Here is a 24160-nt window from a genome sequence, read left to right as displayed (position 1 = left end):
ATATGATGTTCCACTTTTTTATTTTTACTCAATGTAAAACTTAGATTCACACTTAAATTTTTAACAAATACCACTTCTAATATAATAAATATATACTTTTGTTTGAAACAACAATAACAAATAAATTAAATAGAAAAAATAGAATTAACCTAAACTAAATAATAATAAAAAGTAAGGAAAAGAGGAAGAAAAAAAAACTCATAAACCAACTTTCTTGTCGACACTTCCCTCTATAAAGTCACCAAAACAAAACCTCCAAATATATGTTGTCAACATACACCCTCTTAAGCAAACAAACATAAAGTTTTACTCACATTGATATCAAATATTTAAAATCGTTTTATTATATACAAATACGAAATAAACTCCTTCTGTATCCGTAAGTTGAACATAAAAAAAAGAAAAAAAAACTTAGAATAACTAGTTAGGTTAATTTTATTTTTGAGGGTTTAAAATCAGTAACAATATAATTTTCAGAGGAATTCAATTGGATTGGTTGACACATCCAAAATTATAAATGTCGTAAGAAGTTTAAAATTAAAAAAAAAAAAATGAGTTGTATATGTAGTAGATGCAGTGAAAAGTAATATACTGTAGAATGAAAGAGGCAATGTGCTTAAAGATTTGAGGAATGGAAGTGAATCTCATTATATATCCATCATGTACAACTCACAATGTTGACAAAACCACTCGTGTTTTGACCAACAATAATGATTGGAAGGAACCACTAAAAGTTAAAGCAAAAAAGAGCATTACCAAAGTGTTAGGCAGAAGCGAAGAACCCCAAGTGTTTCAATTCCACTGGTTAATTAATTCATGTATTACAAATAACAAACAAACCATTTCACGCAAATCATGCTAAAGTACTGGTGTCACCAGTTGTCCAATTTTGTCTCCTATTATCTACCATCTTCCTTCACAATATCCAATCCACGCATGCCTCTTATTCCAACCAAATCAGCAAACCTAAAATGTTATCAAATATATGATAATCTCGTATTACTTAAAGAGTCGATGTCAATAAAAGTTAAATATATCTCATACATAATAATCGGACCGTAACATAGTTGAATATATTTCGAATGCATAATAATTTATCTTAACGATATTACTGTTAGGTTTATAAAGGAGTATTATTGAAAAAATACAACACTAATGAGACCTGAGTCCAATCACATAAGGTATTGACAGCATTCTCAACCCAAAATCTTAAGACAATGAGTTTATGGATCTTTATTCTTATATAGTGCTCTACTTTCTCATTTCTAGCCAATATAAAACTTAGACTCACACTTAGATTCTTAAAAATTACTTGATAAACTTAAAATTGAAACAATTTATATAAATAAAGAAGAATATGCTGCTTAGTTATTTTTGAAAGTAAGATTGAAATTTAAAATCAAATTATAATTTAAGAATACTAATCCTAATTTAAATTTTTGTGTTTAAAACATAGATACGAAAGAGCACATCAATCATGTTAATGAATGGAGGTCAATGTCATGCACCTATAAAGAAATTAGTTTTCTTTCTATCAAACCTATTATATATATATATATATATATATATATATATATATATATATATATATATATATATATAAATATAAAGAATGACATTAATTCTTGGTCTATTTTGATATATCCTTGACACACTAATTAGCATTGAAAAAAGGTTGTAAAGATGGTATGAATGGATGATCACAAATTCTCCATATTGTTCACACCAATGCCAACTTTGTGATTAATGTAAACTGAACAATGTTGTTAGTTAGATTTGCCTTATTCCAACCAAACCTCTACCCAATATATAGGTGGCATTCAGACAGTGTACTATAATTTAGAAATGAAGTTTCCTTCCACATTGCCCGCAGAGTTTAATGTGGTTTGTGAGACATTTCACTGCTTTTGGCAACTGAGCTGTATCCTTATTCTGTATTTTAGGTCGCAACATATTCCATAACATATGGTAGATATGCTCATCTCACACTTCCCATCGCCCAATGTTTGCTAGTAAAAAGCAAATTACACTGGAACATAGATAGATAACCAATCTTTTTCTTTTCTACCTTACCTCGTGCATATATACACCACAGCCACAACTCAATTCTCAAAAGGAAATTTTTCTTTAATGAGAATAAGTGTTCGCATAAACAATGGTCTTATGATTCTCAAACGTTGTTTGAAACAAAAACAAGTGTACTACGCGGTTCACAATTTCAGAGAGTAAGATGGATCATTATACGATTTAATAAATGATAGGAATCCAAATGTGAGTCTAAATATCACATTTAGGTTGAGGGGTGACAATGTCTTATGTCATTAGACTCAAATCTTATTGATTTTGTATTTCCCTAGTGAATTATCGATTGTGATGAACAAAAAGTAACTTCATTATCAGAATATTTTTTAAAATACCTCACCTCTAAGATAAAATGGATACTGAGAAGCGACTGTGAACCAATCACTTCCATTCCAGACAGAGGAAGTGTAAGATGTTATCTCAGATTAATCAGAAAGAAACAAAAAATAAAGACTTGATGTTACCTTGGGCATGTAAGAATAAAAGTTGTGGATAAGAGGAAGTGAATGTGTAGATATGATAAAAAAAGAAGTGGTGTAAAAAGAAAATAGTAGTTTGTTTTTGGATAGTAGAAATCGAAGACAATAATAGTAGGTTGGTGGTAGGGATGAGATGGAGACCGGTGAGAAGCGAAAACGACGAAAATGGTGAGTGAGAGGGCGCGTTTTACGGGGTTTGGTGGAGATGCCCCCTACCACTCACTATATACCACACACTCTATTCACTCATCTTACTTTTTGTCATTGATTTTTAAGATAAAGATTATATCTCACTTTTTGTCATAGATAAAATTTTCTTGTTTCCGGTTGATCTTGAACTTTTAACCGTCATCATCACCACCCTACTCTCGTCTTTTCACACCCCCTCTCCCCTCACATGCCTCATCGGAATCACCTCCTCCTCGTGGAGGGCCATCTCACTGCACCATATTCATCTTAAGTGTCTTCTCGCATCCCAAAAAAAAAATACACTCATCATCATCATGCAACGAGATATCTTTCATTATTAAACCTAATGATTATTATGATCCACGAAATTAGATTCCTTCAACATGCATGTATGTTGTTTTCTCCCTTCGCAATAATTGGTTTATTTGCCATGACTCAAAAGATTTGGTGGCTGATCTTGACTCGTTATTAGGGAGTGGGATTTTCGGTTTGATCGCGTTGGATCTTGTCCAATACTTCCTTAATTATTGCTCTCGCTATTACCAATCTCATGCAAAGGCCTTTCTGAACCCAAACTATCATTGCCTCATTGAAAACCATAAATCTTCCAATGAAAAGGAATATTGATTAATCACTGAACTTGATGCCAACAAAATAGACACTGATATTTTAACAATTAAATTTTAATATCTTTCTCTTATAACCTAACTTAGTATTTTTTTAACTGATTTTAAAATATAAAAAAATAAAAATAATAAAAAATTACTTAAAAAATAATATCTAAAATCATAAAAGAAAGTTGTTGAAATATTATTTTTCCAACTGTATATGTAATAATGTTGAATCATAATGTCTTTTTGCAATTTGGCGTTTGAATTTATAGCTTGAATAGAGTTATCTGCGACCCCAAAGAGACTTTGTAATCATGATTTGTGTCATAGACTGACCATATATATGGACCAGACAAACATCATGGGAGTTTTGTTATACCAACGTTGGTCAGACTCTACAACGTTGAAATGAATGTTTTCTATGGGTGGCCTTTGAGTTAAAGGGAGAGTTCATTAGACACATCCAATGTTGAAGTCAATTATGGCATGAGTGGACAGGGTACGTAATTGGAGAAGATAATGTGGCTATTTATGGGTTTTTTTATTTTTATAAACGTAGATTGTGTGGTGGGTAACTTTTGAAAGATATGAAAAGTTGAAGATGTAAGTGGTACTAAACGTGCTTAAAGATTAGATTTTTGATGTATTGGTTAAGGGGAAGGTTAGATTGGAGCAGGTTCCAAGATAGATGGAAGTGGTGTGAGTTCTAAGGAGGATGTTTAGAGACTTTTTGAAGTTGGATCCGTATTCAATGTCCAAAATGGAAAAAAAGAAAAAAGAAATTGTTGGGTGTCAGAAGTTGAAGTGTTGAACTTTGATAAAATTAAGACTCATGTTTGGGGGTGTGTTTTTGTTTGGTGTTGGGAAAATCAAACTTTCATTTATGGAATGTATTCATCACTTGCAAGTACAGTATGTTGAAGATGTTGCTCTAATAAATTTGTTTTTTTTTTTTTTTTTCAAAACTGGCATTGTTCAACTTTCAAACTTGACTTCAAGGTGGACTACACGTGAATATGTACGAAATTAATTTTGTTTACACTTTTCATCCAATTAAAAATTATTACATTTTTTTTTATTTTATAAAAATTACTAAAAAGTCACACTAATGACTTGTGGTTGATTAATGAGGCACAACATGACTGGACCATTAAACTAAAAAAAAAGAAATATCTAATACCATCTTTATCTTATTAAAAAAATCCTATACCAGTTATTACTAAAATTTATCGAAAATAATAAAATTATAGATAAGGTTCATTAAAGGTGAGACTCGTTCGTGATCTTTTATGTGTTTTAATGATTTTCAACTAATAAAAAATATATGAAGAAAATGTTATTAACATTTTCATACTTTTATTTCTCACTACGTGCCTTTCAATTAAATAGCAGAGTCCTGATTTTTGTATAGTTTTTTTTTTTTTTACTTCCACTTGGTTGTCAGCATACAGTAAGCATGACACAATTTGAAATGCTATGATAAAATTTATACATAAATTATCCCAATGATTAGTTAGTTTATTTTGTAAGATACTATATGTATCTATTATAATTAAAATTACACATGAAACCCAAATAATGTGTTTAAATATACTTTTACTCTTTAAAGTTTTTCGCAAATATGTAATTGTAGTGTCGAAAGAATTGATTTTAAATTTCATCCATAAACTTTAAAATTTAAATTATTTTGGTTTACTTTATGTCATGTTAACATAAAATATTACATATTGGTTAATAATAATGTAAATTATTTATTCATCGATAATATTGATACTAAAACTTAATAATAAGTTGGTTTAATTAAATTTTAAATCTCTAACAAATTTGGGTATTTTTCATCGAGTTGTAATGATTTTTTTTTTTTATATTGGATAGTAAAAAAAATTTATATTTTCCCTTAAGTCCTAATTGTTTAACTTTTTCTTAATTGATGTGATTGTTATATCGTTTTGCTTTCTTGCCACATTTAATAAAAAATAATAATTCTAAAGAAATAGTCAATTGTTGATTTATATTATCTGTAATATTGTTTTATATCAATTAAAAAAAACCACATAGGAAAAATGAAGGACAAAATATTATCAGTTAATAATAATGTAAATTATTTATTTATGAAGATTAATATTAATAATAATATATTAAAGTTGGCTTAGTTAAGTTTTATGTCTTTCATGAATTTTGGTATTTTCATTGTTGTTATTAATTTTTTTTACCATTGATAATAAAAGTTTTTATATTTGAGTTTCAGCTATTAATTTGTTTGTTTGTTAATTAGATGACGTGATGGTTACTTTATTGTATTATATTGTTTATTTATTTTCACTTCTTAATACATGTAATGTTTTATGATTAATATAAAATGATATCGAAATAAATAAAAGTCAAAAGTATCTTACATTAACCCTATTAATGTTTGATATTAATTACAAAACTTTGCAAAAATGAGGCAAGAAAACAATGCGATTGACAAGATAATCTCACTCAATTAATTAAAAAATAAATAAATTTTGACGACTCGATTAAAAAATATAAATTTTTTAATACTTGATAAACAATTTTTTTAATAAAAAATTAATTAAAAATATTCAAATTTATAAACAACTTAAAGCTTAATTAAACCTATTAAGATATAATCAAACTCAACAACTATGTAAGTATAGTTTGCTCAAACTAATACAAACTGACGACATTCTTTAATACTTAATAGATCTATAACACACCCTCTTAATTAATGAAAAGAAAACTAGCTAGAAGTGAACTTCTACCATTATTGTCACAAATTAAACCATTAAAAGAATATAAATCCAAATTTAGATACTCATTGTAAGAAAAATAAAGAGTGCACCATTGTCACATTCATCACGTATTTAACAATCATAATTACAAGGTGCTTTGATTGTACGTTGGTTTTGTATAATGGACTCACTAGTAGCATCACAATTCGAGGGAATAATAATTCATGCATTAGTGATATATTGAAGACAATGACAATTATGAGTATGACATGAAGGAAAAAGGAATTGATGTGAGATTTGAAAGAAGTGATGGAGTGAAAGCGAAAACCAAGATGAATGATGTGTCACTGTGTTGTTATCTCTATAATACTCTTGTTTTCTGAGATTCGTGTCGAAAGGGAATAATTAAGGTACGAGGTGAAAGATTTGAAGAGTGTAACATGAGTAGCAATGATTCCATAAAAATGAAACAAGAATAAAATTCACTAACTTGCATGGTAAAGGAACATGTAAAAGTCACTTGCTTATAGAAATGTAGCAAAAGTGTGAAGAGACAAGTTTGAGTTGTACACTGTGAATTAAAGTAATGGCTGCATGACATTGACTCTTCTCTCTGGTTTTGGTAAGGATTGCTGTGAATTTTACAATTTATTATTGACTTTGAAGACCTCCATTCAACACAAAGAAAAATAAGAAAACTAAAACTACAGCTACATTTATCTTTGACTAAAGAAATATTTTTCAATATTTTTCTGAAATTATATATTTTTTTTTAATGAAAACATAGCTAGAATGGAAGAGAAAAAACCAACAAAATCTATCCATTCACATGATTATGATCGAAATCTCAACCTTTTGACCAAAGTACGCTCACATCCTTCAAAACAATAATTTTATTACATCTCACAACATTTTATTACAAGAGAATAAGAAAAGTTAAACACTAGCTCAAAGTGTTTTTGATTTTGGATAAGAAACATTATGGACTTAGAGTCTATTATATAGTCACTAACATCCACTTCCTAGATTATCACTAATAATTCAAATTTAATTTGAAAGTGTTAATGATTTAAATTACAATACTAATATATATTTATACATTTAAAATATATAATATAAAAAATTACTCTTTTTAATTACTTTTATTTTATTTTTTTAAAACGGGCCAACGTGTCAGGACGGGTCGGCCCGTACCTTGGTCCATCAAGTTAACGGGCTGGACCAGAACGGATTGACGGATTGAAACCTTCAATCCAACCCGTTCCGTTTAACACGGACTGACGGATTGGCCGTTGGGTTTAACCCATTTTACCACCCTTAGTTATTTTTATGGTCCAACACACATTAATTCTTTTTTACTCAACACACACATGTGCCTATGATGGTACGTGCAATAAATTTTATAATTAAGAGGAGAATATGGGAAGAGTGAAAAGAGTAAGCACTGATTTGCAATGGAATTAATTAATAAAGTGAGGCATATGATATGAAAACTTAAACAGCAGAATAAGTGAGTTGTAATTATGAAGGAGTGGATTAGTAATGGAGTTAAAGATAAAAAGGAAAAAAATGAGTTGTTGCTTTCGTCTAAGGACATTGCAGAGACCCCCCTGAAAGAAAAGAAAAATCTAACAGGATCTAATTTGAAAACGTTGTAGGCACTAAATTCCAAAAGACGTTCAAAGCAGAAGACAGTTCCATGTGCAGGGTGGATGAAGTACATTTTCACCATCCAAAAAGAAGATATGTATATTTGTTAATTATCTTGTGGGAGTTATGATATGTAAGAAGATTTAAGGATAAAGTTGAGAAAAATAAGAGAAAAGAGCCAAGAGAGCATGTGAAATTATGGGACGGGACCATACTCGCGTCAATGTTTTGATCAGAATATTGCCGACATCCATGCATACTCACAAAGATATCTACATGTGCTCTACTATATTTCTACATATTATATTTTTATCAATATTTTATTACAAAAATAAGAATTACCCGACAATATTTTTTTTATTTTATTATTTGACAACTGTTTCACGATGACCATTTTCCAAGCAACTGTACTAGTATCAACAAGTGTTGTATTTACATAGATTTAGTAAGTATATTGATAGTTTAATTTTTTTGGTTTTTGATTAAGAGTGCAAGTAAAAATAAATAGTAGTAATTATATAGATTGAGTGGAGTAGGGGCTATGAATTGATTTCATCTCATTTTCTTCTACTACACAATTGCTATCTTGTTTACTTACTATGCAAATAATTCAATGTCCTATAAGCACTCTTTCTATGATACACTAGAACCTAAGGACTTCAAACCTAATGTCATTCCTCAACTCCTAGTAGGATGAATTCTTGCTTTAATGTGCAAGACTCTCTCCTCCAGCATCCCCTCTGGCTACTAAATAAGCATCAATACAAGTATGATGATTTGATTGGACCACAGATTGAGACCGGTTTCCCAACTCAATCTAAACTCGTTAAATAGATGAGTGATCAAGTCATCATTAAGCATAAATCGAACCACAGACAATTGAATGAAACAAAGATAAATATCCAAGAACAAGAAGTGAATAGAATCAGAATTGATTACATTAAACCTGGACACAAGAGAGTTCAGCTACTCAGAATATATATTATAATGCAATTTCAGCAGTATCAACACATAAGATTTACACTAAGAGCATCTCTCTCGTGCCTCACAGACCATATTCTCTCCTACTACTACATTTTTCAACCTCCACTCCATGCCTATAATGAAGACCCAAGGTCTTTATTTATAGAAATTTTAGGTGGTGCTCAGCCACAAGGGTTATTTCACAAGTGAGTTTCCTTCTCAGCTCAGCTCATTGTCCTAGTGTTTAACACGTGACATTTCCTTTTTGGAAGGGTTTACTTGGCTGTTCAGCTTCATGGATTTGGGCTCCATGTTTACTTGCAAAGAGGGTTTCCTCACCAGGCTCGGCTTCATTTGTTATGCTAAGCCAGAAAGTTAAAATATGTTGTCTTGTTTTTTCTATTTTTATGGCTCAACTCTAGTACTGTGGCTCAGTTGTATATTTGATATTTTCTTTTATATTCACTACAAAACAACAAAATATCATTATAATTCATAAAAATCCAATTCTAAATACCTCATTCTATATCTTAAGCTAAGGAGGTTTGTTTTATACATAAATAACATCATTTGATACATGATAAGCGTCAATTTCAAATGAAAAATTTAATTATTCTTCACATTTATCATTATTATTTTCATATGGATAAAATAAATGTATAGTATGTAAGTATTATTTTGACCTAGAGTTGGTTTTAAATTAAAGACCAATGAATTAATAGTCTCATTAAAGTTAATCTTACATTAAGTCAAAAAATTGAAGTGTCCAAATTTTTTTAGTACTTTCCTATTTATAATAACTAGTATATTGTAATTTAAAAAATTACCAAAGTTTTTCATAAACATATCTAGTTGTCTTTACAATTCCAAAAATAATACTTAATTTTTTAGTACTTTTTTATGTCATCTTTTTTTATATTATTTTATGTGGAATTTTGGTGAATTCTCACTTAATACCTTGATGATTTAAATAAATAAATATTATTCAAGATAGATAAACAAAATATATAGCCACTAAGATCAAGAGGGTTGACATCTAATTACCCTTGTTGTATGTGTTAAGAGAAAGGATTACTTTGATTCTTTGACTATCAACAATAATCGACTAAAGTAAGATACTTGATTTATTTATTTTGACTAGTCTCAATTTTTTCTATGTTACGATAAAATAAAATTTAATTATTTAAAAGATTATTTGTAAATTATTTTGATGAGACGTGTATTTGTCATCACTTGCCTATTATACTACTTGTGCATGAAAAATAGATTTGAAAATGTTATTACCAATTTTTTGTGCTTACCGGTGTAGATTTTTTAGTTATCTATAACACAAATATTGTTCACAATTAAATGACATTTCGAGATATGGATGTCATAATTGTATTAAAAGGATTGATTATAATAATTTTTTACACATCTCTTAGTATATTAGTGAATCCTCGTATTTATCAATTATTTATATTAAATATTTAAATATTTTTATTTTTATTTAAGTTCTTATCATTTAATTTTTTTATTCATTGGACCGTGTGATATTATCTTAATCCATCATCTTGTTTTTCTTTTTTTATTTGTTAAGATTATTTGTTAAGAAACGTAAGATTTAATTACTATGATTAATTAAAATAGCAAATGACATTTATTATTTTATATTAACTACAAAATAGTATATTTATTAACAGTGGCAGATCTTGACCAAAATTTCTGGGGAAGTCAAAATTACATACTTAAAATTTACATATTTAACATTACTGTCATTCCTTCAATATAAATAATCATATTATCTGCAACATTCATTTTCCATTTTTCTAATGTACATATATCGATTCAAATTCACATTTCATTTCATTATTATGCGATGAGTAACCATATTATCATGTTTTGGTCTTCACTCATCTTTTATCAATTCTAAAAAATGAATTTATTCTTTTGTTTTTCATCAATATACATATTTAACAAACAAGTTTAAGACTAAATTTTTTTTATCATAATATAATCAATAATTGAGAGACATAAAGGAAATAAAAGGACAATGAAAATAAAAAAATAAAAAGTATCTTAATTGTTATGAAATAAAGGGAATTACAGAGAGAATAATAGATAATAAAGAAAAGAAGAAACAAGAAACAATAGAGTATAGAGAATGAGAGAATAGGTAGCAACTCATTTGTGTATTATCATTGATAGGAGAGTCTTAATTATGGATACAACATGTAATCCATAAAGGAAACAAATCAACTTAGTTAATACAAATATTTACATAAAAAGTCATAAATCATATGACTATCAATCATATGACTAAATGTATAGACAATCATTAATTCATAACATTAATAATTTTATTTCTTTTATTATATTTAATTTTATATATTATTATTTATTAACATTAAATGTTATAATTTATAAAAAAAAATAAAAAACATCTAATTTTTTATTTTTATTAACTTTTCAATATACTCTTATTTAATTTAAAAATATACATATAATTTAAAAAATTTAAAAATATAAATAATTTAACAAATTTTAAATATGTATAATTTAAAAAAAAAATTAAAAAAAATTGGAAAAGTTGGGAGTGCGTAGCCCCTGACTGCTCTAACAATCCTCCGCCACTGTTTATTAATACGTAGATACAAGAACATGACTAGATAATATCATCCAAGTAACATTAATACCAATAACTTAATTGAAAACTATAAAAAACTTTAGTACTTAATAAAAAATTATTTAATTAAAATTAAATAAAAACCATGAAATTTTAAAAAAATAAATAAAACTTAATTAAACCTTGAAAATATTAACTTGTGCAGTGTACTAGTATTTATTATACCTCCACAAACTCCAATTTTTCTCCATATAGCTCCGTTATAAGTCAGAACAAGACTATTGAAACATGGGCCTCGAAAGTTGATAGCCCGAAACATTGAGCCCAATTAACCTCCACGTACTCTAATTTTCTCTCCATATATAGAGTTCTCTTCATACACAAGTTACTACTACGGTTGCATTGCAGCATAAGATGATGGGTCACGTTGAAAATGGCTTTTCATTTTTTGCTGCAGTTACACTCGCACTCCACCTCGTAACAGCAACCACTCTTTACCCTCCCCACTCTTCTTTAAACGGCGCCGTTAGAATCGTCAGGGTTCGCCGGGACGGCGCAGGGGACTTCAGGACGGTAACGGAGGCCGTGAACAGCATTCCTTCGGGGAACAAGCGGCGAGTGGTGGTGTGGATTGGCATCGGCGAGTACCGGGAGAAGGTCACCGTGGATAGGACCAAACCTTTCGTCACGTTTTATGGAGAGAGAAATGAGAGCGACAGCCACACCATGCCCATCATAACGTACCACGCCACCGCATTAAGGTATGGGACAGTCGACAGCGCCACCGTCGCTGTCGAATCCGACTACTTCGTCGCTGTCAATGTCGCTTTTGTGGTGCGTTTTTTTCCCTCTCCTTTTACTATGCCGATAATAAATTAAAGGAAAAAAAAAAACTTTTACAATTGTTATGTACGTATATACATACATGCAGAACTCGTCTCCAAGGCCAGATGAAAAGAGTGTTGGAGCACAGGCCGTAGCTATGAGGATATCAGGGGACAAGGCTGCATTCTACAACTGCAAGTTCGTGAGTTTTCAGGACACTTTATGTGATGATAAAGGAAGACATTTTTTCAAGGACTGCTACATCAAAGGCTCCTACGATTTCATCTTTGGAAATGGAAAATCCATCTACTTGGTTCGTATTTCAACGTATCCTCTTTAATTTCATGTATTATGTTGAAAGGGTAGTTCACAAGATGTATGATGATATATGAATATGGCTGTAGAGAAGTACCATAGAATCGGTTGCAAAGGGTTTGAGTGTTATCACAGCACAAGCTAGGGAAAGCATTGCAGAAGATACTGGATTCAGTTTCCTTCACTGCAACATTACGGGGAGTGGTAACAGGAACACTTACCTCGGACGTGCCTGGAAGAAGAGCCCTAGAGTAGTATTTGCTCACACTTACATGGGCTCCCTCATCAGTGCCCGGGGATGGTTCACCGATCAACTTCCTCAACGCAATTCTAACCAGTACGTTTTTTATCCAAGCAAATTCGCCCTGTGAAAAATCTAAAAATTTATAAATTTTCATGTTTTATATAATTTGACAAAGGTATATATTTGACTTATTATACAGGACAATCTACTATGGAGAATATAGGTGCATGGGAACAGGAGCTGTTTCCTCAGGGCGTGTAAAATTTCGGAAGACACTGTCTTATGAAGAAGCAAAGCCGTTCATGAGCATGGCCTATATTCATGGAGGAAAGTGGGTTGTCCCACCTCCAAAGTTGTGACCATGTGAGCATTAATTGTTATAAGAGAAACTTCTCATATACACGCTTGTATCATCATTGTGCTGTGCTACTATACCTGTCTACTAGTGTAACAAACAAAGTGTTACGTAAAACTTTGAAAACCTTGTTGGGTGTACTTGATTCTTGTAAGAAAGGATTTATAACATGCTGTACAAATTTCCTTTTATATGTATCATCAAAATTAAAGTATGGCCATAAAGTTAATGCAAAAAACGAACAAGTTAGGAACATATAGATACGGCTAAAACTTACCCTTCTCATGCTACATCGTAGTTATCGAAAACTTGCCATATCTTTACTCGTTAGAGATATGCATGGTCGTAGAGAAAATAGGTTGCCAAAAAAATGTGGGTAAAAATGCACCAAGTTAATGGTTTTACATAGTATTGCATTCATTTTAGTAAGCAAAATTTGTGATTTGGGATAAAGATATCATATATCTTTTGGTTTTAATTCTATTAATAGAGATGTTATGTATTTTATTCCCCTTTATTATTATCACATGTATTATGATGATATATTAATTAGATTTTATTTTTCTCCTCATATATGAGATATTGTACTTTATATATTGGACAAGTTTTTAATAGATTGATATGAAAGATCTCATTGAGTTACTCTTCATCAAACACCTCTTATATATCAGAGTTAATCACCTTCCACATTTTCTCCTTTCTTATTAATTTCCTGGCATGGTGAATCCTACTTCATCCTCTGGTTCTCCCACAAACCCTATGAAAGGACTCATGGTGCCGACTTTTTCAAATTCTGACTTTCTCGATCTTCTCATCCTTCTCAAGTTCTCAGTCGATTTTTTCAAAGTTTTTGGCCTTCTCAAGTTCTTAAGATTCTTTTCATTCGACTGCCTTCTGGGTTGCTACTTCCGAGTTGGACATTTCCGATATTCATGCCCACCTTGAGATATATAACTATAATATGTAATATATTGATATATAACTATAATATGTAATATATTAAAAATTTATCGAATTTTATAATAATAATGTTATAAATGGTATAAATAATAGTTTCATTATTAATAAATAATATAAATTTTCTTATGCCAACAATACTTCGAGATTGAACTCCTATATCTTTATCAAGTTAAATAACTACCATGAAGAAACTTTTAAATAATATTTATGAGATGTAACTATTGTTAATGAAGGGTAATAATTATAATTATATTGAATGATTATAATACTAAGAAATCATAATTCGTCAGTGAATATAAAAGTATCGCTAATATGGTAGCTTGAATCAGTTGAATGTATCAAGGTGATAAAATTAAAAATTTAAGTTTAGATAAAAAGAGATGATAATATATAAAACACGTTCATTTGATATTCTAAGTTAGCATGACTCGATTCAGTTGGTACGGTGCAGATAAATTTGGCTGGCCGATTAAGACACAGAAGTGAACAATAGTAACACTTTTTTTTTTATTATTAATTTACTTATTCACAAAAATATGATACGTAATTTATATTTGAATGATACTAAAATATCTATATTTTTCCAATTTTTTTTCTTATTAAAGGTAGAATTAAAAAAAATTGATATAATATAGTATGGAAGTTGAAATTTAGTTTGACAAGAAAGCAACATAAATGATATTCCCAAGTCATACTTGTTCCATACCTATACTAAAATTTTATTAAAATCTACTTATAGTTTTGGGCCATGGGAAGCGGTCCCGGATGGGCCCACCACGATTTGATGAGCATTGAAAACCGCAAGCCCAATAAAACTAAGAAAAAGAGAGGGCCAATGTATGTTTGTTCATTGGTGGCCGAAAAACAAGGACAGTTCTTGAACGTAATGAATAGAAGCACAGAAATAAAGGAATATTAAACACAGAAAATATGAGATCTCGTTAGCAATCACACTCACGCTGTCTCCCATCAATCATGTGCGCATATGCTACGACAAAAACAGAATAACTGATGCTTTATTTTGAGGACACCAACAACACCTCAATTATCGCATACTATATAATAAATTCGCATATGGTCTCAGTGGAACCTGGGACAGCTCAAATCCCGGATTTCGTTCAAGATTATGTTACAGAAGCACATGATCCATCATCACATTCTTTTTAAACAACAAAACACCTTCTGCAGCACGAATTCAAAGTCTTCACCATCTCCTATTAGAGGTGCATGAACATAATTAATGACGATGCGTGAGAATCTCAATCTCACAACACAACTCATATTCAAGTACTTTTGATCCCCAAAAGAAACACACTTTCGCATTCCTGAATGGATATATTCTTCAATTGAATGTCAAAAATGTTCTGTTTGAATATGTTGGCAAAGTACATGTATTGGGGGAACATTGGATGAAAAGTACATAGATTTTTAACACCTGTTCTACAAACAAATTACCCATCACAAATCTTTCTTGTTGGGGAGTTATATCATTCTTCATGTAAGAAAGCCCAGAAACCAGCACCGTGATTTTCCTTCTATATAGATCAGAGCAAGTTTTTATTCTTCCACAGTTCCTGTGTTTCCAGCTGCAATTCCACCAAGAGTCTGAAAGTTAGTTAAAAAGGAAAGGGTTACTGATACCACACTGCACACTTACCAAAACGTAAAATAGACAGAATATGCCTTTGAATCAGTGCGTGCTTTTTTTGTTTTCTTGTTGCTGTGTGAGAATGGTAAAATGAAAACGGCATAGAATTATTGTTATCATTGGAAAAGGCGAAAAGAACAAACAAAAATAGACAAATATTCTCTCTCTCTTGTGTCCCCTCTGTATCATGATCTCGCCAATTCCAATTATAAGCAGTGAGATAAAGGTGAAAACAAAAGAAGAATAAATTGGATCCATTAAGATGCAACACGATGAACATAAAACACAATCGAAGGTTTAACATGAAACTAATTGGAATTGATTTGAAAGAAAGAATGCAATTAACTGACCGGATGTGTCGTCGTGATTCTCCATGCAGTTCAAGAGGTATTTGAAGGTTTCAATTTCACATGGAATGGTGAGTCCACCACTCTGATCAAACCCAAATTCCTCTGCAGCTTTTTCCAACAAAACCTTGAACAAAGAGTGGCTAAGGTAGCTTGTGGGGATGATAAACCTGCGAAGCTCGGGTCCAACATAGACAGCTAAGTAACCTTTGGGAACATCATGCGGCGGTTGAGGACTGTAGCAGCTATCCTCGTCGGAGTCACAGTACAAAAGATTGGTTAGCCTTTTGTTAATCAAGGGTGGAATGCCCCCAGGAGGAGCCACATCAGAGTCATGGTTGGAATCTTTTGAGCCCAGAGTCACAGTTTGCCACTTCTGAAACATTTCCTTCAATCTCACAATCTGCCTAATCCCACTCAGTTTGGAACCTCCACCATCATCCATTGATCAACTCACCAGATCCAACCCCTAACTATGCACTCTCTTCAATCAAACATCAAAGGTATCATCTTTTTCTTCATCATGCATCATAATAACAGTAATAATTCATGGAGAAGATGAATAAACATAAATGAATAAGAACAAAAACAAGTGAAGGGAAAGATTGATACCTGTTACAGAAGAGGTGATTTTGCTGGAGATTAGAAATGTTGTTTTAGGTTTACAGAAATTAATGTGTCTGATAGGTTGCACAAAAACTATGTCTAATCTATGGTTAGAAAACACTGAATCATTAGTTGTGTTGGCATTGCCTTTGTTGGTCGTATTTCTCTTTCCTTTCTTCTGTTCCCTCACACGCTACTCTCCATCTATCTGTTTTTCAGTGTTCTCCTGCAAAACCCAACCGTTATATATATATATATATATATATATATATATATATATATATATATATATATATATATAAACAAAGACGTAAATCATTTTAATTGAACTTAATTACAATGCGTTGGTGTGGGAAGACATCATCAAACGCAAGTGAAATCTTGTTGAGACTAACACTACCTCAAAATTTGGTTTGATTTTTTCATTTCTTTAAAAAAAAAAGTTAAGGAATTCAAGTCATTAATATATGCATGTACTTTTGTAGTAGAAAATGGAAGTGCAATTAAAATAATTGTATAATGTAATTGATTTAATTTTTTTAATATGTCGGTGATTCCATTTGGATGACTTTGAATGATGCATGGTATATGATTAAAGTTGTACAGTTTAATTGAACTGTAAGCGTCTCCTTTTCTAATAAACCAGGTTGTTTGGGAACACACTAAAGCATGTTGTAAATTCACCTTAAAAAAACAAAAACAAATTTCAAAGCTCTTCTCTTTAAATTCGATGCAACTATGATGTCATTAATTTTTTTTTAGTGCAATGAGATATTTTATTGGTGACAGGTGAAAACTAATTCTTTCCTTTATAGAAAGAGATGGATTACCAAAGTAAGTAAAATATCTTCGAGATTACAGTGTTTTCTATGTGAACTTTGTCCACAGAATTTTTAATTCAGTGAATATATAGTTATAAATTTAATTATATTATCGTTGAATTATTATTTATTTTAACACATCTAGTAGTAGATCCTAGCTTTTTCTCTCCCTCTATACACAACTTCAAAATCAAACCCCTTTAATATACTTTAAACTATCTAACTATCTATCAATTATATGAAATCTGATATGTTATTTTATTCACAAGTTCAACTTAAGTAAAGTCAAATTCCTTTTTTTTGACAAAATCAAGTAACGTCGTCAATAAGTTGTGCAAGTATGATCCATATATGAACATGACAATTTTATCTAGTAAAATCAATATCTTCAAGTCTCATTTGGAGGGTTGCTAATTTTAAATTTGCAGAAGTACTTTTAAAACACAATCAACACAATATAGAGATGAAACTATTTTTAACTTATTATTTTAAAATATGTTTATAATAATTTTTAACTTATTTTAATTTATATCTATAACCATTTTTTAAACAAAGATAATTTACTTTAGTAATATATATAAGGTTAAATTACTCTTTTGATCCCTCTATTTGTCATGAAATTTCAGTTTGGATCTCAAGTTTTTCGTTGTCTCAATTTGGTCCTCATTTTTTTAAAAATGACTCAATTTGGTAATCACCGTTAACTTTGACCAGACGGTGTTAAAGTCAACACTACGTGTCAATTTCTGGTTTTTTTTGAATTTTTCTTTTAGTTTTTTGGATTTTTTGAATTTTTTTTACACGTGTCACTTCATAGTTGTATCACGTGTCACTTCATAGTTGTGCCACGTGTCAAAATAAAAAAATTCAAAAAAATCAGAAATTGACATGTGGCGTTGACTTTAACACCGTCTGATCAAACTAACGGTGAGGATCAAATTCAGTCATTTTTAAGAAAATGAGGACCAAATTGAGACAACAAAAAACTTGAGGACCAAACTGAAATTTCATGACAAATAGATGAACCAAAAGAGTAATTTAACTTATATATAATGTTCTTTTTATTATAATATCATTATTTCAGTGAAGATTGAAATTAGTCTTTTTTCGAAACTTTTATTCAATTTAGTCAATTAATTAGAAGGTGTGAATTTAGTCTTTTTAACTAAATTTTGTTAAGTTTATTTAACGTTTGAAACACAGTTCAACATATTTTCACTTTAACTTTAACTAGAAAACTATCATAAAACGTGTTTGAAACATCAAATAAATTTAACAAAATTTGAAAAAAAAGGACTCAATTTACGTGTTCTAAATTTGAATAACTAAATTGAGGCAAAGTTTTAAATAGAACTAATTCTAATTTTCACTAAAAATTAAAGATAAAAACGTATTTAACCCTTATATTATTATCATTGTCACTTCCATCTTATCATGTTCTATTATAATCATTATTATTATTTCTATTATTGATTTTTTATCATTTTAATTATCATTATTGTTGAAAAAATCAGCATTATTATTAGTATTATTAATTAGTGGAAACATATGTGTTTTCTATTCTTATATGTTTGCATTTTTATTATATCAAAATAATGCAATTCCAAAAAGTATAAGAAATGGATAAATTTTTTAAAAATATTTCAAAAGATTATGTGAAAAAAAATGAAAATATTTGATAATATGAAAAAAAAATTATGACTTTAAATATTTGAAGTTACTTTCAAGTAGGGAATTATACCATGACTTCTAAGCTGAGGGTTATGGATTACTTAGATATTATATGATTAAGTATTTCATCAGTGAGATTATTTTAATTTAATAAAAGAAAAAAATATCTAATTAAAATAACTGTCAAATCAGTTAAAAAAAGTATATAATTTTTACATAACGTATAGGTTATCAATATCATTACAAAATTAAGAAGTATCATGAACAATTAAATAATTTTATTATCATCATTTTTATTACTTTATTATTATTATGATGTCATTGTCTTGTTCTCAAGATTAGGGATGTCAACGGAGCGGGTAGGGTACGGATAGTAACTCCCCCGCACTCTACTTGCTGGATAAATATCCGTCTCGTACTCGTATCTATATCCGTCGGGCCGTTATGTGGGTATCCGTCTATTTTTTTCATATCTACGGATATCCATGGGTACCTGTGGGTATTTACAAAATTATTTAAAAATAAATATTTAATCATAAATTCAAATAAAATAAAATAAAATACATCACTGTCATAAATTTCAAATAAAGTTCAAACAAACTCAAGTCCATAGAAGTCCAAATAATCATACAAATAAATATAAAATGATGTTCAACACAATGAGAATTCTTTAATTGGTGTTTTGATCAACAAGCCCACTTTATCCGATTGATTTTTGAAAAGAAATTGTCAAAATGTTTTTTATTAATATATATATATATATATATATATATATATATATATATATAAAAGGGTATTTTTGTGAATTAAAGTTTAACGGGTACGGGTATCCACGGATACGGTATAAAAAATACCCATACCCGCTATGTTAACATGCGGATATCAAAAATACCCGTACCCGTGGATAGCGGGTATTCATTTTTAATATTTATTTCCTATCCATTGCGGGTTTTATCCGTAAATACCCGCTGGTACAAATATATTTGACATCCCTACCCAAGACTAGCATAATTGTCGTCAACAAGGCTAGAATTGGTATTAACATTGCTACCTATGTTGTAAGCATTCTCGCCATTATAAATTGTGCTACCCTCCATTTAAATTCATTTTAGTATGGAATTTTAAAAAAAATCGAAACTGAAAACTAAAAGAAAAAGTTACTTATAAAACAAAATTATCCTAAAGTTTAAAAAATAAAATACTTACAACTAAAAACTATTATAAAAAGGGACCCATAAATTTCAAGAATTAGTTTATAATTTTGAACTAGAAAATACCCAAAGTCAGGATATTAAAAAAATATTAAGTTGTGCATAATTTCATGGTTGGGCTTTTCGGGCCTCGTTGTTGGGCTTTTAAAATGTAAGATCTCTCTGTTCGGCAACTTGTTCCCCCTGATTGTGGTTTTTCTCATTCTTCGTCGCATAATAGTGGTGCCTCTCTCGGCCTCTCAACTTGTTTCAATTTTTTTGTTAACATTTTTTTTATATCAATTTTTTTCCTCTGCAATTTCTAGGGTTTCTTAAACCCCTAAAACCACTATGCTAAATTCCAAACTAGCTAGAGTCGGAGCTTCGATTGCTAAACACCTCTGTACAAGTACTTCTACTTGCTTGTTAATTTTCTCTTCTCTACCTCCCGTACTTCATAGCATGAAGAGAACATCTAATTATATTGAATCTATTCAACTAATTTTTTTTCTGTTTTTTAATTTGGCAGGGAATTGTACCTCCTTGTGTGGAGTAGGATATGTTCGAACCGGAAGATATCGTTCCCTGCCATCTCCGGTTAGTAATTGAATACTCTGAATTTGTATTTTCATTTTCTTATTCCTCCAATTGTAATTTCAGCATTCAATTTCTATTAAGTTTGGCAATCTGGTGCTGGTTTTAGGATCTCAATAGGTAGCAAGAAATAAGTGTGCATGATGGATGCTTATCATGGGAGTTACCAGCCTGGTTTTTATATTTGTTTTAATGAAAAAGTGGATATAAATTGTAGTTTATTGTCTTATGATAAGTGGGTGTTCGTGTTTTGAAATGTGAGGCCATCTGTGCTTTGATGAAATAAGAAAAAATAACTGTTAAACTGGTCTGGACGTCTCTGTGTCAATTATAAAGATTGGTGATATGGAATGAGTTGTGGGAGTATGATAGTGACATTAATCTTTTCCATCAGTGCAAATGGACTCTCCATCTTTTAGCTAAAGAAACTGGCCAACAAGTTTGTGGTTAGCAGAGGATGGGAGAAATTGGACCCTATTTTGGCAATGTTTTGCTCTATTTCTGATACTGGCTATTCTGAAGATGAAGATAATTTAACATTGTACTCTTTTTTCTTGTATTAGTTTATTTATTTCATTCGTTTTAATACTAGAAGGGATTTGTTTGTCTTTGAATTCTTGGAACAATTAGCATTTTGTATACGTAGTAACCCAGAAATCTGAAAGTCTTCTATCAATTTAATTACTTGGATTGGAGTGAGGACTGATTATGTTAATGAGGGATTATAATACTTGACATTTTAAATATTCCCTTTGTCAAACAAAAGTGATACTTCGACACCCTCCAAAGCAAAAAACATTCATTTTACAACTCATTTTAATAGTATAATAAATATATAGTAATTGTTTTTTTTTTGGGTAGATGTCAAAATATCACATTCCTTTGTCTAATTGGCAACTGTGTGTGAGCAAAATGGTTGTGCGATCAAATTTTTTTTGGAAATTATGTGTACATTTGCATCCAGATTACTGGAGAAATTGTTTTATTAAATTTTTACTTTCTTATGGCATTGATTTATGCTTATCTGTTTTTATGAGTGATTATTTTGTGTTTGTTTTGACTAGTTTCAACAGCATTCATTTACTAAGTTATACAAGGGATCCATGATGGAAAGACATAATTTCCTTTCAACAATGACTACAAATAACACTACTGAGGAAGGCAGTGAAGAAAAAGAAACGTAAGTTCTTTCTATTTGAGATGACAGATTTGTGGGAGCATGTGATCCTTTTGCGTATGTGTAAATATCAGGTCAATATAGCATTCAAAAACTTACTATTATTGTGTTTGTGTTATAATTGTAATTTTGACTCAAATGTTATTTTTATGATTAACCGACTTAAAAGACAAGACTTTGAATCGTGTTAGAACCCCAGGCAAAATTGGTAATTATTTAGTATTGATGTTATATTTTGACACGCAACATGGGTACACTATGCTGACTAATTGTTAACTGCCAATTTTTTGTTTCTAGCTAATAATCATGATTTAGTCATTTAACATGGACCCACCAAATCTAAGTGTTATATATTTGCCGTTTCTCTTATTGTCTAATTTTTAGCTAGATAAGTGGTTATTGAGTTACAATCTAAGGTCAGGCAGCGGCTGTCTATCTACTTTATCATACAGCATATGCAATATATTAAACCCCATAATGAAAGGCTTAAGAACTGACATTATGTAGTGAGCTTGATGGGAGTTTAATATATTTTTCTTCCAGTGTTTAAACTGCTCAAGGTATCTAAGTGGGAACTTCAAAGTGCAGAGAATGTAATATCACATAAATATTGAGGATTGCACTCTGCTCTAGCGTTCCATGTTTGTTGTGCAACCAACCATGATTTCATATTGTTTAGCATGGGGGGTATGGTATGATATCTTAGCAGGAGTTAGGTTGCTGTGTGATTCTAATACTTTAACCAAAATGGCAACAATAGCAAAATCTTTGAGCCTCAGTTGTTGCAGCTGGTCGCATTCCCTGAAAAATTCCAAGTCCCTGTAAGATGGAAGTAATCCTCCTACGTGTCAAATGCTTCCCCACACCATTAGTAATCAGTTAGTGTTAACTCCCGTTAGGACAGATTACATCATTACTGTCGTACTTTGCCATATATTTTGTTAGATGACAATTGTTGATCATGTGAGTACATTAAAAGTCTTACACAGTTGTCATTTTTCACCTTACTCTTTTGAGGCAACATTGTGCAGGATATCTGTAACTTTTATTGATAAGGATGGTGAGGAAAACCATATCAAAGTCCCTGTTGGAATGTCTATGTTAGAAGCTGCTCATGAAAATGACATTGATCTAGAAGGCAAGAGCTTTAAGTTTTGAATTTTATTATTTTCCTCTAGATTATATTCTTCTGAATTCTGTTGACATAATGTTTCGTTTCGATTTGCATCCTGTCAAGTAGTTAGGGCCATTTTTGAAGTGGCCAAGCGTATTCATAATTGGCTTATTTTTCCTTTTTCTTGAGATGATTTCTTACTTAATGTTACTGCAGGAGCATGCGAGGGCTCGCTTGCGTGTTCAACTTGCCATGTTATAGTCATGGTACATCATGGGTGATCTATGTAGTGAAATGTTGCTTGAAGTTATTATTAATTTATATTTTGAACTACCGTTTTCCATTTACAAGAGGGACAAATTACTGATTTTTGTGCAGGACGTAGAACATTACAATAAATTGGAAGATCCAACTGATGAGGAAAACGACATGTTAGATCTAGCTTTTGGACTTACTGAAACGTGGGTTAACCATTCATGAACTTAGGATTTGAAATGTTCATTTTCCGTTTTTGGTACCCTTAAATGTGACCTTGACTAATTATGGAAAATATGCAGATCACGTCTGGGTTGCCAAGTTATTGCAAAACCTGAACTTGATGGAATTCGGTTAGCCATTCCTGCTGCTACTCGGAACTTCGCTGTTGATGGTTTTGTGCCGAAACCACATTAGCAAATGACTTGGGTTCAATGAAAAAAAAGAGGGTAGCTTTCTCGGTTTTGTAGCCTCACTGATTTAGATAAATTAGCATTTATTGATCACCGGCACTATTTTTGTATTTTCCGTGATCACAGAGCACGTCGATTTATCAATGACAGAGATCATGGTGTAATTTTCGACGGGCTACACTTTGGATGTCAATAAATTGTTTGTACTTTTTTGTACCAATAACAAGTGACTGAGTGAACACCTAAAAAATTAATTATGTCTTCGAACGAGTGTTGATTCAAACCATTGTACTTTTCTTGTGTTGGTTAAG

General features: G+C 30.6%; 3 protein-coding genes across 7 annotated transcripts; 2 read left to right on the top strand and 1 right to left on the bottom strand.

Moving 5' to 3' along the window:
• Nucleotides 1-11719: 11719 nt before the first annotated feature.
• LOC114179826 (putative pectinesterase 63) lies at nt 11720-13193 on the top strand. The gene is made up of 4 exons (XM_028066292.2): nt 11720-12148; nt 12246-12452; nt 12544-12791; nt 12898-13193. The coding sequence occupies exons 1-4, from the start codon at nt 11729-11731 to the stop codon at nt 13055-13057; spliced, it is 1035 nt and encodes a 344-aa protein (XP_027922093.1). The 5' UTR covers nt 11720-11728; the 3' UTR covers nt 13058-13193.
• Nucleotides 13194-15304: 2111 nt separating this feature from the next.
• LOC114176878 (SAUR-like auxin-responsive protein family) lies at nt 15305-17013 on the bottom strand. 2 transcript variants are annotated; one of them, XM_028062062.2, is made up of 4 exons: nt 16953-17013; nt 16621-16840; nt 16012-16492; nt 15305-15618 (listed from the first exon to the last, which is right to left on the bottom strand). In XM_028062062.2, exons 3-4 carry the CDS (start codon nt 16451-16453, stop codon nt 15356-15358), a joined length of 705 nt encoding a protein of 234 aa, XP_027917863.2. In that variant the 5' UTR covers nt 16454-16492; nt 16621-16840; nt 16953-17013; the 3' UTR covers nt 15305-15355. The 2 variants fall into 2 exon arrangements, with proteins under 2 accessions (XP_027917863.2, XP_027917865.1); XM_028062064.2 differs by lacking the exon at nt 16953-17013 and having other exon boundaries at nt 15329-15599.
• Nucleotides 17014-20468: 3455 nt separating this feature from the next.
• On the top strand, nt 20469-24132 carry LOC114179564 (uncharacterized). Of its 4 annotated transcripts, none has more exons than XM_028065948.2 (8): nt 20469-20539; nt 20623-20705; nt 20826-20893; nt 21955-22070; nt 23099-23205; nt 23398-23447; nt 23560-23642; nt 23739-24132. In XM_028065948.2, the coding sequence occupies exons 2-8, from the start codon at nt 20648-20650 to the stop codon at nt 23851-23853; spliced, it is 597 nt and encodes a 198-aa protein (XP_027921749.1). In that variant the 5' UTR covers nt 20469-20539; nt 20623-20647; the 3' UTR covers nt 23854-24132. The 4 variants fall into 4 exon arrangements, with proteins under 4 accessions (XP_027921749.1, XP_027921751.1, XP_027921748.1 ...); XM_028065950.2 differs by having other exon boundaries at nt 20480-20539; nt 20623-20699; XM_028065947.2 differs by having other exon boundaries at nt 20532-20705.
• Nucleotides 24133-24160: the final 28 nt, after the last annotated feature.

The sequence above is a fragment of the Vigna unguiculata genome, chromosome 3, assembly GCF_037176805.1.
Source record: "Vigna unguiculata cultivar grain cowpea cultivar isolate G323 ecotype 2 chromosome 3, ASM3717680v1, whole genome shotgun sequence".
NCBI lineage: Eukaryota > Viridiplantae > Streptophyta > Magnoliopsida > Fabales > Fabaceae > Vigna > Vigna unguiculata.
The sequence above is the reverse complement of the archived record's forward strand: the minus strand, read 5'-3'. Positions and strand labels throughout refer to the sequence as shown.

What these genes read in the sequence shown, in the direction of transcription:
- LOC114179826 (XM_028066292.2), top strand. Translation starts at nt 11,729, where the DNA reads ATGATGGGTCACGTTGAAAATGGCTTTTCATTTTTTGCTGCAGTTACA. An exon ending in CTGTCAATGTCGCTTTTGTG is followed by an intron (nt 12,149 to 12,245) that starts GTGCGTTTTTTT and finishes ACATACATGCAG; the next exon opens with AACTCGTCTCCAAGGCCAGA. An exon ending in CCTCAACGCAATTCTAACCA is followed by an intron (nt 12,792 to 12,897) that starts GTACGTTTTTTA and finishes CTTATTATACAG; the next exon opens with GACAATCTACTATGGAGAAT.
- LOC114176878 (XM_028062062.2), bottom strand. Translation starts at nt 16,453, where the DNA reads ATGGATGATGGTGGAGGTTCCAAACTGAGTGGGATTAGGCAGATTGTG. An exon ending in GAATCACGACGACACATCCG is followed by an intron (nt 15,619 to 16,011) that starts GTCAGTTAATTG and finishes ACTAACTTTCAG; the next exon opens with ACTCTTGGTGGAATTGCAGC.
- LOC114179564 (XM_028065948.2), top strand. Translation starts at nt 20,648, where the DNA reads ATGCTAAATTCCAAACTAGCTAGAGTCGGAGCTTCGATTGCTAAACAC. An exon ending in GGCAGTGAAGAAAAAGAAAC is followed by an intron (nt 22,071 to 23,098) that starts GTAAGTTCTTTC and finishes AACATTGTGCAG; the next exon opens with GATATCTGTAACTTTTATTG. An exon ending in CTTGCCATGTTATAGTCATG is followed by an intron (nt 23,448 to 23,559) that starts GTACATCATGGG and finishes ATTTTTGTGCAG; the next exon opens with GACGTAGAACATTACAATAA.